At 38.3% G+C, this 18,091-nt stretch overlaps 3 protein-coding genes across 5 annotated transcripts in view; 2 read left to right on the top strand and 1 right to left on the bottom strand.

Moving 5' to 3' along the window:
- Positions 1-2,709: 2,709 nt before the first annotated feature.
- LOC136256223 (uncharacterized) overlaps positions 2,710-18,091 on the top strand; it is a 34,937-nt gene continuing 19,555 nt past the window's right edge. For 2 of the 3 annotated variants that reach the window (XM_066049158.1, XM_066049157.1), the window contains exon 1: positions 2,710-3,021. In XM_066049158.1, coding sequence (XP_065905230.1) covers positions 2,973-3,021 — 49 coding nt within the window. In that variant the 5' untranslated portion in view covers positions 2,710-2,972. Of the gene's footprint in view, positions 3,022-17,199; positions 17,351-18,091 lie in introns of those variants that run through there. The other variant, XR_010701387.1, reaches the window with a different exon arrangement.
- LOC136256469 (uncharacterized) lies at positions 10,635-13,952 on the top strand. Its single transcript, XM_066049439.1, has 7 exons — positions 10,635-11,892; positions 11,950-11,997; positions 12,147-12,850; positions 12,899-13,126; positions 13,180-13,411; positions 13,469-13,522; positions 13,584-13,952. Exons 1-7 carry the CDS (start codon positions 10,806-10,808, stop codon positions 13,895-13,897), a joined length of 2,667 nt encoding a protein of 888 aa, XP_065905511.1. The 5' UTR covers positions 10,635-10,805; the 3' UTR covers positions 13,898-13,952.
- LOC136256470 (uncharacterized) lies at positions 13,840-15,402 on the bottom strand. Its single transcript, XM_066049440.1, has 2 exons — positions 14,306-15,402; positions 13,840-14,222 (listed from the first exon to the last, which is right to left on the bottom strand). The coding sequence occupies exons 1-2, from the start codon at positions 15,389-15,391 to the stop codon at positions 13,941-13,943; spliced, it is 1,368 nt and encodes a 455-aa protein (XP_065905512.1). The 5' UTR covers positions 15,392-15,402; the 3' UTR covers positions 13,840-13,940.

Here is an 18,091-nt window from a genome sequence, read left to right as displayed (position 1 = left end):
ATTGCATTCATAGCAATGAAACCTTACACCGAATATTCGAGTATTCGGACAATAGTTGAGTAAATATTCGAATACAGAAAGCTACTATTCGTTTGAGCCTTAATTTTGAGCGTTCGATTCGTGTTGAGTAAATATTGCAACTTCAGCCTAGCTGTAGGTTGAAGACCAAAAAAAAAAAAAAAAAACGTCTTCACCTACTGACAATAGCTACCCCTCACCATAGATACCCTCAGTTTCGTGCTGCATACTGCACTTACTAGCAAATGGGCGTAGCTGAGCGTATGTTGGTAATGCGATAAGTGGGCGTGGCTCACAAAAGAGCTACGCGATAGCGTTTATAAGTTTCCATGTCGTCAAACGAACAATTTCGTTTCTCACGTGATCCAATCCGGGTCAGACCCGGATGAATTGTAAACCGGGTCAGACCCGGAGAAAATGTGACCCGGATGACCCGACCCGGTTTCAACGCTGGTATGTAACTAATTTAATACTTGTAAAAAGTAACTTGCCCGACACTGATGATAAGGTATCACAGGCTTTTGACTTCTTTCCTTTTCCACATATTTATAAATTGTTGCGCAAATTATGAATCATATGGGAGAATTCAATACAAAAAAATGACAGACTGCTTTATTAAACTGTTTGAAAATCTTTCTGTCATATAACAGAGATAGCCATACTGAGAGATGATTGATGTATACAAACATCTTTAGTTGTTGATCAGTTGCCTATCTAACCAATGAAATCCCTACAAGTGCAAATTATATTCATACGGCAATATGCAACAGTAAGCCTTTTCTATGTCGCATTAATTTTCTTTAACATGATTCATTATTGAAGGGAATTCATTAGCTCGTACAGTGCACATAATAATTGTCTTCAAGGCAAACCCTTCAATGTTTCTTCAAGTGATCACTGTTTACTTTAAACAAATTAAATCCAAACCTGGCCGACTGCTTTATTAGAGAACTTCAAAATAATTGGTATAATCAGAAATAATTGTACTTAAGGTGGCTCAGAACAGTTTTCATAAGGTTTCAACAGTGTTATGCAAGCAATCACATTAGCTATGAGGCTTAAATATAATCATTACTGTGGTTGACCACCAGTTCCTGTCATTTGCAAATGAATATAATTATGTTGCATAAGCACACATCATCACAGCATTTAACAAGATTGCTGTGCGCTAGTATTACAAGCCTCCATACAAAAATGAACTAGTTGCCGGTTTTTCAAGATATGACTGTCGAATTTTGCATGGGTAAGCAGTAGTAAATAAGCTGCAATTGTGCGGAAGCCGATTTTTAGTATTCACTTCGACCTGGTAGTGGCGAATTAAAAAAAAAACCTGTTTCAAATGTTTGTGTGTCATGGGTAGAATTAACGCGTGTACTAAAGACCTGGTAGGAAAAGTACCTCCGCACAATGATAGATAATCAGGTAAATAGTGTCTAACAGCGAATCCAGCCCCATAGCGTCAAGCGCGGAGGAAGAGTTCACTTTGAAGGGCTAAATTTGTAACTTGCGCTACACGCATCCCAGAGAGCTCCTGTTTGTTGTAAATGGACAAACTGCTTCATAGATTTCTGTTAGTTTAATGCACTTTGTGAAGATAGCTTGCTTGTTTGAGGCCCTGTAAATTTCATGGTGAAGCTATACGGAAACTGTATTGCCTTCTTTAGTGGTCAGCTACTTACTTATTCAGGTAATGAAATCCTTACAACTGTTAAGTATATTCATACTACTCAATGAGACAGGTATGACATATTTGGTTTCTTAAATGTTATTCATTATTAAAGCAAATTCATTGGTCCATATGATGTATATAGCACTTTACTAAGTGTCTATACACACAAACATTCTGAAGGTGTTACGTATATCAATGAAATCCATGAAGACTATCTTTACATACTCTAATAGAACATTCACTGGTGTCGCAAAATTGTTTCCATATGTTCACAAAATGTGCAGCGCGAGGTGCAGCGCAATTTAATGCTAAACTGCGCAAATTCACAAATTGCGCGTAACATACCTGTTGGTTCAAGCTTAGTTTTCAGGGACAGGGGGTGAGGATCGATTATTTTAGCGAACCCCTAGCCTGGTGCAGAGGAGGCATAAAATATTTCCAGGGGTTCACTTTTGAGGGGTAGCTATACGCTTCGCGCCCCCTACACAATCTATGCTAAAAAATAAAATAATAAGATTAAATTAAAAATAAATAAAATAAATAGATTAATTTTAAAAAAAAACAACAATCTTATTGCTATGCACTTGTCAATTTCATGCCCCACCCCCCCACCCCCGGGTGTCCCCACATCCCAAGTGGGGATTTGACATTGCTTCTTGTCCCCACCCCTGGGGCAATTGACAGTTCTCCAATTCACTGACTGATTTTTCGGTAGTTGCATTTCTAAACAATTAAATCGTACTCACTATAATTTTACTAGCTACAGGTGTATACCAGGTTAATTATTAGTTGCATGCATGAAATATGCGCTTATCCTTGAGGTGTTGTCAAATCCCCTACTAGGGGGTGGGGACATAGTGGGGATTTGACAGCCGATTTTGCCCCAGTAGTGGGGAATTTGACACCACGATTTGTCAAATCCCCTGTATTCCCCACCACCCCCGGGGGTGGGGGGGTGGGGCATGAAATTGACAAGTGCACTACAGCCAAAAAATTGATAAATAAAATTCCCCGGTGACGCACCCTTCTGAGTCAGATCGAGTGAATATAAAAATCCCTGACTGGGAACGTGAATTGATCTAGTACTCGGCCGTGACGCAGCACTTTACTGAGTACTACAGCGATTTTCGCCAACTAGACGGGAAACCAGGAGCTGAGCCAGGAGCAGCTGCCTACCAAGCAGACTTACCGGCTAAGCGACTTAATCTCGCTGCTCTCTATCAGCCCGCGTAGTTGGCAGTCTACTCGGGAGGCTCCGTCGCCGTCTTAAGTCACACTTGACTGAATGGGGAACCAACCAGCAGTGCCGGTGACCGTGACAGGGATGTACAAAGGTATAGATAATACGACATGATGTATGCTTGATGATGCTTTAGCAGGCTTGTAGAGGGCAGCGCGGGTCCTCTTAAAGACCCTCTCTGCGGAAGAAAAAGGTCCACAATTTTAGTAAAAGGTCCACAATTTCAGTAGAAAGGTCCACAATAAAAAGGTCCACAACTTTAGCAACATTTTAGTAGCAAGTCTAGAAATGTCACCAAATTTGGCCTTTTTAGTATCTATTGTCCTGGGCATGCCCCCAGAATCCAGACACTTGTAGTTTCAACATACTTCACATGCCTAGTCTGATACTAACATTCACCACATCACACAAAAGGTCCACTTTTTATCCAAAAAACCTACCCAGTTAAAGTCTGGCTACGTCAATGTTTAGCAGAGAGATAACTAGGTATGTTTACTATTATACAGCTATACCTAAATGAGTACACTAACTAGTATAGTACAAGCATTTACACACCTTCCCTTTGACTACCAGGCAGCTCAGAGTCTAAATTTTCGTAGTTTATGAATTTTTGTAAAAATAAATTAGTACAGTTATAAAGAATTTTTTTCGGGAAAAAACATAACACAGCTACTGGAGGAGTCTTGTGTGTGAGAGGCTTCCATGTATACTAAGACGAATGGATGCCAGTTCGAGATGAAATACTTGTGAGCTCAGAATCACTCACACTGTGAAGGTGACAAAAGTGGTATAGCTATCTGTAGCTGAACAGCTGAAGTAGCTATACTCTTCATTTTTCTTGAATGTTGCTTCTTGCATGCCGAAGTATTCAGTGTTTATCAAATTTTCATAGAGCTGCTATACAGTTATGAAAATTTTATAACTACAAACATTTGGAGACATAATACAGTATCAGACTGTGGTCCGAACAGCTGTATATTTAATTCAATCAATTTAGAACACCTTTAAATGTAAATTATGCATTCAAAGGTGTTATTATTTGATTGAATTAATTATATATTAGGGGAGGGAGGTATGTACATTTAAAAGTGTTCTGTTGAATTACATATTTAGGGAAGGAGTTCCACAGTCTGATAGTCGAAGGGAAGGAGTGTAACTGAATAAGAGTGGACATCTTGCTCTGAGCCACATTTTTGTTTGTGGATGGGACAAAATAATCTATGTGTACAAATAATTGGATTTCTCTTCTCAGACCAAGCTATTTACTAAACATTTTCTATTATCGTATAAGACTTCATTTCCTGAGTAGATAAGGCAGGTTTTTTTTAAATAATAAGGCAGTTTTTTTCCATGGGATAAAAACTATTATGTGGCTGAAGTAATTAAGTGTGGGTAGCCAAGCCCACATCATTTGAGGGTTCTTAATAGCATAGAAACTGATGTCAGCCCATTCTAAGCGATTTAGAAAATTTTCCTGAACAAAGAAAGAGTGAGAGAAAGTAGCAAACTGTGTATGCTAGCATTGGGATTTATCCTTAAGTCGAGTTGATTGTGTCAGTGCCACTGCACTGGCATGACATTGCACTACTATAGTGCCAGTATCAAGTAGTTACTATCTGTTGGGGTAGAATGACACTTGTGTTGTCCAGAAAGTAAGCTATTAAGAAGCAAACTGTGAGTGTTAGCATCGAGAATTATCCTTTGAGTTTATTATGTCAGTGCCACAGTGTGACATTAGTGTATTGACTGGAATGCCTAGATCCGAATGTCAATGATGTTTGTCTTGTCCAGAAAGTGAGTTAACAGTAAGGACATTTTGTTTTTGGCTTTGCTGATTTTTATTTGATGAATGTAGTAAACAACCACCGGCGAGACCACAGGTTGCTAACTATTTAGTAACTCTGCCACAGGTTTCTATTGGATTTAGTAACCTCAGACATCAAAGGAAATGATAAAAACATTGTTTCTGTACATTATAACGTTTCACCCTTAATGGTTGTTACTAATAAATAAAATAAATAGCTAATAAATGGATAACAACATTTAATCAAAGCTAAAGTGTTTACAGGTTGCAAATTTACAACAAACCATGGTATGTAGCAACTTACGCAGCACAAAATCCATTGGAGAGCAAATCACGAATTTCATGTTCTAATGAAATAGTGACATTACACCATTGCTATGGTGATTACGAATTTTGTTCAGGCGGAATCGAATAGAGCATTTCATAAGGAGTTGAATGATATTAAATTTTATGGTATTTGATCATGTCTAGTGCTTGCAAGTATTGAAAATACAAAATGATGTAAAATGTATGGAGTTTGTATTGGTGAAATTGAAAAAGTGATCCATCCATCCTGAGACCTTTCAAAGAATCAGAGTTTAATCAGTCCATTTCATGATCTAAGGGCAGAAAACAAACAAAGGACACTGGTAATGTACAATATTGCTGATATAAAACATACTGGCTGTAGATTTGATTTTGCCATTTTTGCCATTTAGACTTTACAAATCCCAATACCATGTTTTGATATGCTTTAGCTAGCAAACTAGCTATGCCAGTTTTGAGACAAGATGTACTATCCTGCTTGTCTGTAAAAGGGTCTGCCAGTGGTCTACTTCATGAGGAGGGTAGTTGGTAATACACTTTAAACAATCATACAGTATGATTAGTAGGGACCACAAAGGTGTAGGTGTGGCCCACAAAAAAATCACTCAAAAAACCAGCCTCAATTTTCCCTGACGATGATGAGGCAGTATTGGTTAGGTAAAACTAAGCCCAAACAAGCTTTCAAATTGACTTGAAATGCTTTCAACAAGTTGCTATGGAATTATTTATTAAATGGAATTTTCTACTGACTGACTGCCAATGCCTTCAGACAAGCGTTACTCAATAACAGCTAAGGTTATGGGCTTGATTTTTTTCACTGTTTGACGTCGCTTCAGCCCGAGAGGTGCCTTTTGGCATACTACAGTACATACAATGCATTCTCATGGACTTACCAGTGTCCTCCTTTGTGTCCCATTCATCTTTGCTGACAGCAAAAGTGTTGATTTTGGTAGTACATGATGGCTTCCCTTTGTAATGGAAATCATCTGTATTTCCATAGTGGCTACTTTGATTGCAGAGTTGCTTTTCGAACATTTCTTGATTTGTACTGCTGTGTAATGGGTTGAACATAGCTGACAACAAAGCATAATGGATACTTCACTTTTTGGATGATAATTGATATAGCTGAGATGCACAGCACCATTTCTTTCTTTTGATGTGGTATGCGTGGGTTCACCAGTCATAAGAAATATTATTTAACAAACAAGTACTGGAATTTCAACTAGAGTAGGGACCATAGCACATCGATAAAAAGTACTGAAACAAGCTGCAGTAGTGTACAATATTAAATCACAGTAAAACAATAAGAAGTGTTATATCCCTACTGTACATTTCCGTTATGGTATCTTGAGCACAGTAGGGATATAACGCTTCTTATTGTTTTACTGTGATTATATATCGTGCACTACTCCAGCTTGTTTCAGTACTTTTTGTCAATGTGCTATGGTCCCTACTCTAGTTGAAAATTCCAAATTTTTTGTGTACTTGTATCGTCTGGTCTACTAACCCAACTCTCAGTCAAGTGGTGATAAAGTAGTAGGATGTAACTACCCCCACTATTTGTAGCCAAGAGATATGTCATTAGATAAAGTTATACTGATCATGTGAGCAATTTTACTGCATGCAAAAAGCTGTGATAGTTATTACTCAGACTGGATTATGACGATGTGGTATATAAAGACAAGAATACAGGAATGGATGGTGGATGTGTCTGTTGCTTTTGTATATGTGGCCATCTCAGCAAAACATGCCTAGTCTGCACAATTTCCAAGTTTCTTTTTTGTTATCTCAGCATTACCTACAGTGTCCAATAAATTGGTTAGCAAAGTTTCAGCCTGTTGCGGTAATTTTGGAATTATAGCACTAAACAGTGAGAATAGCAAAGAGATTGATTTATGCAATGACTATATATACTGAAAATAATCATAGCCATTTGCATTGATCTACAGAGTTGAGATTTGGCAAATCAATCAAGGTATAGTTTTAGCCCTGTAGTTATTTGTGCATACATGTATGAAGATGTTTTAAATGAATAAATGATTACAATTTTGCTTACATCTACTGCATCACATGACATGCATAACGTTAGTTACAAAAAAAATTAAATAAAGATATTCAAACTCTTCATGAACAGGTTACACTGTTAAAAGAGATGTTACTGAAACACCTTTCAGGGAGGGTGTCATAGCAGCCATTTACTCTAGGCTTCTCTCAGGGTGTTCTGTTGTTACACCTGTGGGGTTGTTCTGTTACACCCATGAGATGTACAATGGTACTTTGAGATTTTTTTTAAAAGTGTAAATGCTCTGTTTTCTATGCTACAAGCACAAACACTAACAACAATTTCATAATCATTATTCGTGTCATTACCACAAGAACATACAAGGATGATAGCAATACATACATTCAGTATTTTCCACTCTTCCTACTGCTTATGGTTTTCAGTTTGTATTTATAATGTAACGAGTAAGCATCACTTTTGATTGTGGGCTTCAAATTACAGCTACGTATGAATTGAAGAAATTCTGCAGGATCATATTAAGTGCCATAAGAAATGGTATACTGACAGTGTAACACATTCCAGGTTAATCGCATCTCACTGTAATTAACACCTGTACACGTGCACGACTCGTGCTGTACATCTTATGTACATGACTATATGCATGAGATACATCAGCTGTATAGAGTCACATGTAAGCTTCTGTTGTTCTGCCTTCTGCATTATATGATTTATTGATATTTGCATGTGTAATGATAGAAAACATACCTTTGTAACCTCCAGTCTACATGTTTATATTTTGACTAGATGGTGAAGCTGAATTGTATTAATATTGCTATTAGTCCACCTAGATCTTTAATTGATGGGTGTGGGTGCAAAATTATTGCAAACGAGATCCCTTGTGAACTTGCAGATATATATAGCTAGTATATCTCTTAGGGCTAAATTCCTTGTTTCCCATCACTGTCCGCATCAATTTTTAGGTACCCACACCAAATTTTAATTATTTGATTATAGATCATGTGAATGTACTATTTCATGCTAGAAGAGGGTACAGAGTAACCAGTATCAAGGTAACTGCATCAGCCACTGATTAGCTGTGCATATAATCATAGCAGAAGGGTGGTAGTCCTGTTCAACAGGGTGCACCCTGGCAGTATTTAAGTTTGAGATACTCTAATAGAGTAATCAGAGACTACTACAAGTATACAATTAATAATCAATAATCACCTTCTGCGAGCATCAGTTTTTGTTCCATTGGGTGACGGGAAACAAGCAATACGATAATGATGGCCTTATACTAGTGCCAGGACTAAAGCACTTCCAAAATCCAGCTCTGAAATAAATCTGTGGCATCTATATATTGCTGAAAGACACCTCAATATTATGGTTTCATTGTATGGGTGAAGAAAAAGACAAGCAGCCTGATTGAAGATAAAAGAAAAGGCACGGCGCAGAGGGCCTACACTCGTCGGAACCCCAAAAGGCACATGCCACTAGTGAGTTTGTTATTGTAGCATAAAATGGTGCCCATGCACTGCTGCATTTGGCCTCTAGCCTTGCAGCTATAGTCAGCGAGGTAAGCAGTGAGGCAGTGAGACTAAAATTCGAGTTTTAGTGATTTAAAAAAATTCTATATTCGGTCACCTGTAAGTGTTTTGTTATATTTAATGCTGTTTTATATATTATATGGACTAGTACTATTCCGTAAAGGTGATTTTTGTTGCGTAAAATGTCTCTAGGATGATTTTTAAATGCAGAATTTTGGGTGGCACAAAATTTTTAGGGCGATCCCTACTTAACCGGTATTACCATACTGTTTGATTTCAAAGCCAACTAGCTAGCTACAGCCATGCCAATAAATGACTAGACTGGACTCTGTAACACATTACTAACGTATAGCTAGAAGCATTACATAATAATATTACTGTGCATCAGGTAATATCATTACTGCTTCTTTACATAATAATATTACTTTTTTCTCAATACTGCATCAGATTGGCGACATGTATTCATTACACCCATCCATAACAAAGGTAGTAAGTCTGACCCAAAGAACTTTTACTTACAATTATTTTTATTTACATCGCTAGTCTAGCCAAATTATGCACCACCTGGATCATCACCACGTCTACACAGTTTGGTATCCATGCTAATCACTCATGTGAGACCCAACTGCTCCTGACTACATGTAGATGACTTTGCTAAATGCTAAATCCGCTCAACATTCACTATATACACGATGATGCTGCATTCTTAGACTTTAGCAAAGCTTTTGGCAAAGTCTCTCACCATCACCTCATCCAAAAACTAGACTATTATGGAATAAAAGGAAGTTTATTAAACTGGTAGTTTTTTTGCATGTAATCCATCCCAAGAAGTTTTGGTTGAAGGCATGCATATTCATCTTGTTTAGTCACCTCAGGTGTACATTGAGGCTCTGTGCTGGGACCAATTCTTTTTCTTCTGTACATAAATGATATCCACGATAACATCAAGATACAGAGATACGCCTTTTTGTTGATGATTGCTTAGTTTATACTGATATACACACCACAGGACCATAGTACTCTTCAACAGGACCTTAATAATCTAACAATCTGGATGTAGAAATTGGTATATGGAATTCAATGTTGCCAAATTTAGCATTCTTCGAGTAGCTACAAAACATCACATAAACACAGGCACTACACTTGTAATGTTTCTCAAAATCCATATTTAGGTATAAAGCTAGACTATAACTTGGCACCCTCACACACTAAACATAACAAAAACAGTCTTCCAAGATACCTTCGTGAACATAGCTACAAGCAACTGATTCTACCAATGCTACATTACTGCTCCACCATATGGCACCTACATATACCATCATAATTCAATCAAACAACTTGAAATGATCCAACATAGGGCTGCACAGTTTGATACACACCGGAGCTTATAAGTGCCGGAGGCTCAAAGGAGTGTAACACTCAAGGTATAGCTGAGTTCTATTTTTTGCTAATGAAACATGTCCTTATAAATAGAGCAGTAATTTCCTGGGCTGTGCTTGGTTATGATATGTTATCAGGTGCTAGCAGTTAATATGCAGCCATAGAGTGTCAATAATACTGGTAGGGTAATTAAAATAATGATTTCAACATAGCTCTGTTTCTGGTCCTCAGTACAACACAAGAACTTACAAAATATATGGTTACTTAGTTCATTGTTAATTAAGAGTTATTCAGGCTCTTTTAGTTTACAAATAGCACGCAAGTACTTAGACTCATCATGGCTTCCTTTGAAAATAAACAGCTTGAAGGTGATGATGCAATAAACCACTGAGTAGCAGTGAATATAGGATGAATGCCCTACATGGACTTGAGGTTTACTTGAGGTTTAAGTAACTAGTCAAATGTTGGAACCACTAGTATCACGCTCCTTCAGCTCTTATAAGCTACTGATACAAATAACCCATGGCAAATAGCATCACCACATTATTATACGTACACCAGTTAATAAGCCAACTCTACATGACCGATGAAAGAATAGTAGATTAATCCAGCCTTTTATTCAAATCAGTAAACACTTCACTAATTGTTACTCACTACTACCAAGAGTTTATAATAAGAGGAGAGTATCGAACTTCGCTATACCCAGTGAAAAATGAGCCCGTAAAGTATTCCGGATATCACAGTAATTTTGCGTAAACTCACCAGTTGTTGATTGCTGAGAGTTAACACGTTTTGGGCGGCTTTGAGAATGTCCGCATGTGTCCGCTTTAAGTTTCAGGATGGATGAAACTCCTTCGAGACGAGTGTCCTTTGCTCGTCAAGGTGAAGAAACGACTGACGATGAAGTTCTAATTGATGACCATCGTCATGGTATGTGTAGCAGTGGTGGGTCAGAGCGTACCGTTAGAATAGAAGTCGGCGATGAAGGTATAAGTGAAGAAACTGATAGTAACAACGTGGAGCTGGGTTCGCCAAGGTGCAATATTATCGATAAAGCAAAGATTGAATCATTTCACCACGAAGTTTGTGAGTTGGGAGTTGATAGGTTTCCAGAACTGTGCTTTTCACCAGTCCAGGATATTTCAGGTAATTCTATGTTAGTGATAACACAGCGTACTGTGATGCTTCATCCACCGTTTGGCTATACATCACGAATCCAAGTGACAATTACAGGTTTTGAATATGAGGTGCATGTACTGATGAAGAAATGGGAATCTGGTGTATTTCAATCAGTTTTCGATGTCCAAGAACTGTGTGAGAAATTTTGTAGAGATCCTTGTTACAAGTTTTGTCCTGGTATAGATCCACTGCACTACAAGCAACATTACTATGGAGCAATGCGCTTTGATATTTTAAGCGTTAGACAAACCAAGGAGCCATTTGCCCGTGTTGACTCATTCAATTGCAAATTGTGGTTTAAATTGGCCAGTAATGCTACCAGCAATGAGAAAAGCTCTAGTGAGGTGCAGTGCTCTGCCTGTAAGAGACTTGTGACTGATTTAAATTGTCAAAGGCGTCGCACCTTACAAGAGAGCCCCAGTAGAAAGCTGAAAAGACAGTCGTCGTCATCACGTGCCAGACTATCCTACATGTCTCCTGCTAGTCAACAAAGGAGAAAGTCAAATGCACAAAGTGAGAGATCAAACATGATAAGGAAGTTGGAAAAGTACAATGAATCTGATGTAACATTGAATGATGAACAACATGAAGAGATGTGTACTCTTGTAGAAAGGATTGGTAATGGTGATTTAGATGAGATTTTTCTTGAAGGGAGTGAGCATGGTGTGGGTGACCTTATGAAGGAGATCTGGTATACAGACAGTAAACGTCAGCAACAGCAGTTTCTGCGTGACCAATCCAAGAATGGTAATTTCTATATTATTCTGTTGCACTGTTAATTATTCTGCTCTGTTTTTTCTTCAGCTACGGGTGCTCGCGGCAACAGATGGAGTATGATTACCATCAGAATTGGTAAGCCACTGCAGGATTCAATAGGTTATATAGACTGTTCTTGTATGCAGTAAATAAATAATAAATTATGCATGCAAGGAAGGTTGGTGGCAGAAATTAGGAGTTTGATAAACTCAAATTTACAAAAAAAATTTTTTGTTATTTTGTAGCCTTGGCAGTATATACCAGAAGCAGTGCAGCTTACGATGCACTGAAAGGATTTGGGATCTTGCAACTGCCATCAAAGGCCACATTGCAGGCTTATACTGGAGCATTCATGCATGAGCCAGGAGCAAGGAGTGAGTGTATTGAAACTCAAGTTGCCCGTTATGTCCTTTTTAAAGAGCAATGCAGAGAAACTGGTAGACAAGAACCGAGATCAGATGGTGTGCTTATATTTGACGAAGTAAAGGTAGCATGCCAGCTGATGTGGAATTCCCGCAGTCACCAGTTGATGGGTCTTGCAATGACCCACAAAGAGTTGCCTTCCCTTAATGATATTTATCGACTGCTGAAGGAACCTGAAGCTGTGCAGCAAACATCCTACATTTTACAATTTCTTTGGCGTGACCTGACTAGTGAATTTGACATTGTTGGGCCCTATTTCACTAGCCCATCAACAGTGGACAACAAATTTGTTATGGCATGCGTCATGGAGACAATCTACCTGTTCCAATTTCACGAACTTAAAACTAGTTTATTAGTTTGTGATGGTGCATCTCCAAATGTTTCAGTCATCAAAAGAAACCATGGACATGCTGGAGTGTACTCAGTAACAGAAGGTGAAGACGACATTTTTAAAGTAGAGCCATGGATGGTGAACCCATGGAACCCGCCACATCGAATATTTTGGCTGATCTGTCCATCACATCAGGTAAGCTATTGTATTGCCTAATGGTAATAATTATTTGATATTTTTTAGCTGAAGAACATGATTAATGCCTTGTTCTCTTCAAAGACAAGTGGCACAAAACATTTTCAACGTGTCGGTAAACCTAAGTTTGGATGGGATACTATTGATGACTTATATAAGCGAGAAATTGGTCGAGCTCAACTCAACTGTGCAAGGATGGTACCAAGGCTGAAGGAAACACATTGTCTTCGAGATGCATGGACAAAATTGAATGTGCTACCAGCGAAGATAATGCAGGTAAGTTATGGTGTTATTTTTTGATTGTAGAATGTACAGTGGTATTTTATTAGCAAGAACAAGTGTTGGGAGAGCTGCATTGGTATATACATCAAGACAACACTACACCAGAGGAATCAGCGAAAACTTCAGAAACACTTAAATACTTGGAAGCTTGTCATCATTTATTCGAGTGTGGCTTTCTTAGCCATGAAAGGGTCCAAAGCCTAAACTGTGATGTCATAAAGAACATTAATAAAGGTTACCACTATTTTTCTGGGTGGCTCACTGATCTCCTTGAGCATGGTATGTGATCTACAGTATGTCAAACTACAACATGAATGTATATACTTACATCAACAGATCCACAGTTTCCACATACCAGCAACACACAGAAGGAGTTTCTATCTTGGCAAAGTATGCGAATAGGGTGGCATCGTGTACACTGTTGTTAATTATGTTTCTTTTGTTTATGTAGCGTGGGACCTTTTACGGATAGATGTTTACAGTTTTAATGCTTTTGTGAAATGGTTCTTAGAGACATATCCAACATATTTCATCTCCCCACTCCGTATATCTGGTTCGGCTGTTGAGAGTCTATTCAGCCAGTATAAATATAGTGCTGGAGGGAAGTTGGATGCAGTTAATTATGTAACGTCGAGGTGTTCCCATTTGGTAAAACAGTGTACTACCAGTCATCAGGCAGGAAAAGGTTATAGGGACCAATCTATTGGTACATTGGAACTACCATTAATAAAACACAAGTATGGAAAGAAAGAACAACAACAATAACAAGTGTTTCTTACTAATGTATGTATTAAACATAATCAAGAATTTAAGTACCTAATTTAGTGCTTAATTTTGTATGCTGAGTTAATAAGGTGCTCCTCAGGTTGACATCTACAGTTGACGCTAGTCCCTTCTTAGTAGCTAATTGTTGTTTCGTAGATGAGATGAACTCCTGGATTCTGGTATTGCATAGTTTCCTTGTAAATTCTTCACAGACGCCCTCAACGGTTCCTTCACTGAAGACATCAAGATTTGGTATCTTCTGTGATAACGCATTTTTGAATGATTGTTCAATGTTACGGTCAGCTTTGATAGTGTCATGAGCAACCTGAGTTAAAAAAAAAACATATAACATTGTTGTGTATTCATGTGGTGGCTTTCCTTAGTATGCTTGAATGTAGTACAATTTACCTTGATCAATTCATCTCCATGTTCATTTAGCCCCTTCAAGTTGACCACTTCTTTTAGAATACTATCAACTTCACGGAGGTACAGTATGAAGACTGGGTCAGGAAAATACATAAATCCTCTGTCACGATACTGTAAGTACCCAGGAATGCAAGATTTATCCTTAACGTTCATGGCTTGCAAAATAGTGATCTTCTGAGAAAGACTATCTTTGCAGTTATCTGAGCAGTGCTTGATATCTTTATACAAACCATGTAGCATGCTACAAAGTGTTGCTCCCCCAAAGCGGTAATAAACGCCATCATCATCTGCTTCTATTGTAATGGTTTCAGGCTGCAGAAACTTCTGCTGAAACCAAGCAACATGATCCAGTAAAAAATGATAGACTGTAGATGATATGGTCATCATAACTTTGTTACAGCGTGGAACAGGAACACCATTAGCTTTTGCAAACCCCAACCATGTGTTTCTAAGTGCACTTACTTCATGTCCCGACAATTCATGATAATCAATATCTTGTAAAGAATGCTCTTCACTGAGAAGAAAAACGCTGCAATATTTAAACCAGTCAATTTGGAATTGTAAGTAAGCATCCTGTTGTTTCTTGCTGGAGACATACATTGCTGCAAAGTAACGCTGGTGATGAATCATCAAACCGTGCAGCGGCTGTTCGGATGAGCACACAACTTCTGTAAACTCTATCAACAACATATTACCTTCAAAAGTTGCTTTTAACTTGGCAACAATTTCACAGCGTAGAATCTTGTCATCGATTTTCTGTAGTGATTGCAACAAGCTATCTCTGTCAGATTTTTTCATCGCCTTTGTTTTGCTCTTCTTGGTCTTCTTCCTTTCGACAACAGTTTGTTTGTCATGCATTGGTGTTACTGTCTTCGTCTTCTTCGCTGCGCGCTGTTTAGAACAACCAGTTACCCCATTCCCGTCACTCGACTCGGTACCCTGAGTTTTTGTAAGCCTTCGTCGTTTTTTTGCTGGTGAAGCTGTTCGTGACTGCTGCTGCTCTTTGTCGTGAGCTTTCCTGCCTTTCCCGGTACCTCTTCCTCGACCTCGTCCACCACCACGTGCCATTTTGTACACAAGATTATGGGCGCGCGTAAAAGGAGCACGCCCGGTATCTTTCACGCGGCGCAAGTAATTAGTCAGCAATCAACAGTCGGTAACATGGCATTTGATCGAGGCCATAGGACTTTACGGGCTCATTTTTCACTGGGTATAGCGAAGTTCGATACTCTCCTCTTATTATAAACTCTTGCTACTACCTACCATCACCATCTCTTCCAAATACTGGAGCTAATTATTTATGACTGTCAAGCCAGATCAGAAATAGAGAAATATATCTCAACCCCCAAGGCGATCCCCAAATGGAATCCTCTTTCTTATCCTGAGATTGGCATAAAGATATTTAAGTCACACTTACTTACTTACTTAATTATATTAGCGGGATACCCCTATTGAAGAAACCCAAAAAGTAATGACTATTGCATACCTCATCACTTTAGTAACACATTATTCCCAACACTGTATTTTGGAAACTGCTGATGCAATATCCTGTCTGTGTTTAATTGTAATTTAATTTTATAGCTTGTAGTATCTCAATTCCTTATACACAGGTTGTTGTTCCACGCATTGTACAGATCTTGACAGTCAATAAATTGGTTGTCCTAGACTGAGTTGGAGTTGAAGGTCCCTGGAATTATACTAGAGTAGCCTGTCATTTCTGCTCCAACTAAAGGGGTAACCTTCCATAAGAGTAATACGAGTATAAGCATGTACAAAGGCAGTTACATAAACAACTCACTTATGCCTCACAGTTCATTACAAATAGCTACAAGGAACAAATTAGGAATTTTAAGTTTGATTAGGAATCATAGAAATAAAAAAGCAGTAAAACAAGGGAGATCACCTATGCAAGGGAGATCACCTACACCTGCCGATATATAGTGGACATTTAATCCATAATTCAGTCTCTATTATAGGGTTTAAATGTCCACTAGTATATCTACAGGTGTGGGTGACCTCTCTTGTTTTACTACTTTTATTTCTACAATCCCTGCATCCAAAGCAAGAATAGCTCCAAGTGTAGTGGCCTTTACACTTCATTTAAGCTGCTATGTTCAGCTCGTTACACAGCATTACAAATAATGAAGTTAGAAGAACAACAGTATGAAAAGCATCTCTGCAATCAATCCCAGTCACTATGAAAAATATGGATGATTTCTGTTTACTACAAATGCAGAAAGAAGCCAAAGTGCACAGCCGCAAATTGACACATTGCCATGTCATTATCAGTGAAAAGAAATGGGACACAAAGGAAGATGAAGGTAAGTCCATGGTTCATGCACTGTGTGTGCGATATTCCAAAAGGCACCTGTTGGGCTGAAGCAACATCTAAAAGCTGTCTGTAACAGTGAAAAATCAAACCTGTGTAAGCCTTAGCCATTAATTGAGTTACACTTGTCTGAAGGCATCAGGGTGACACATCACGCAGTATGATAGACAAGTACTGTATAGTAGGGATCATGGAGGTTACTACTACCTACTACCTACTACTACCTACAACTACCTTCTCACTACTACCTACCATCACCATCTCTTCCAAATACTGGAGCTAATTATTTCTGACTGTCAAGCCAGATCAGAAATAGAGAAATATATCTCTACCCCCAAGGCAATCCCCAAATGGAATCCTCTATCTTATCCTGAGATTGGCATAAAGATATTTAAGTCACACTTACTTACTTACTTAATTATATTAGCGGGATACCCCTATTGAAGAAACCCAAAAAGTAATGACTATTGCATACCTCATCACTTTAGTAACACATTATTCCCAACACTGTATTTTGGAAACTGCTGATGCAATATCCTGTCTGTGTTTAATTGTAATTTAATTTTATAGCTTGTAGTATCTCAATTCCTCATATACAGGTTGTTGTTCCACGCATTGTACAGATCTTGACAGTCAATAAATTGGTTGTCCTAGACTGAGTTGGAGTTGAAGGTCCCTGGAATTGTACTAAATTACAAGTAAGTTAGTAATAAATAAAAAAAGATTTAAAATTCCAGAGCAACTTATTAGTGAAAACACTTTTGGGCTTGATTTTCCCTAACCAATGCTGCCATGAAGGTATTGTGAGGCTTGTTTCTGGTCAATATTTTTTTACAAGAAAGTGCAAACCTCCATGGTGATCCCTAATATGTGACTGTGACTGGGAAAACCAGTCTTATCACCTATTTAAAAGTATAGTACTTTTAAGTATTTAGTGTGTTGTAGTTCATCAATGATTGAAGTGATGTGTACCAAATTTTCACACCAATTCATTATCTTTCACTATGCAAGTAGCCAACAGCTAAGTTTCCTGCTAGTTTTTAACTCGAGGTTGACTGTATCAGGCAAACTCCAATAGGGGTGGGGAGTGGAGGGGAGGGCAAGAGGTTGTTTACAAAATTAAAGAGTCAAATTATGGGCCATTCAGGTCTAAAAACTGTACAGTACAGGTCTTTGTTCAACACCACGGAACTGTATAGCCACATACAACCATACCCAGGTTGGCCAGAGCTCCATTAAGGCCCCAGACCTTTTGTACAGCTCACCACTGGGTTTGGAAAAAGCAGTCAGCAAAAGAAGACCACCCAAGCTTGGTTGATTTTGACAGTGAATTTTAGTAGTGTATTCATGTATAGCTTTGTGCTTGTGGTGAAAAATCAAACCTGCTGTCATGGGCGATAAGACCGGTGTTCCAGATCTAATCACATATACATTACACT

The sequence above is a fragment of the Dysidea avara genome, chromosome 5, assembly GCF_963678975.1.
Source record: "Dysidea avara chromosome 5, odDysAvar1.4, whole genome shotgun sequence".
In the NCBI taxonomy this organism is placed as follows: Eukaryota; Metazoa; Porifera; class Demospongiae; order Dictyoceratida; family Dysideidae; genus Dysidea; species Dysidea avara.
Note: the sequence above shows the minus strand (reverse complement) of the source record. Positions and strands in the feature narration are given on the sequence as shown.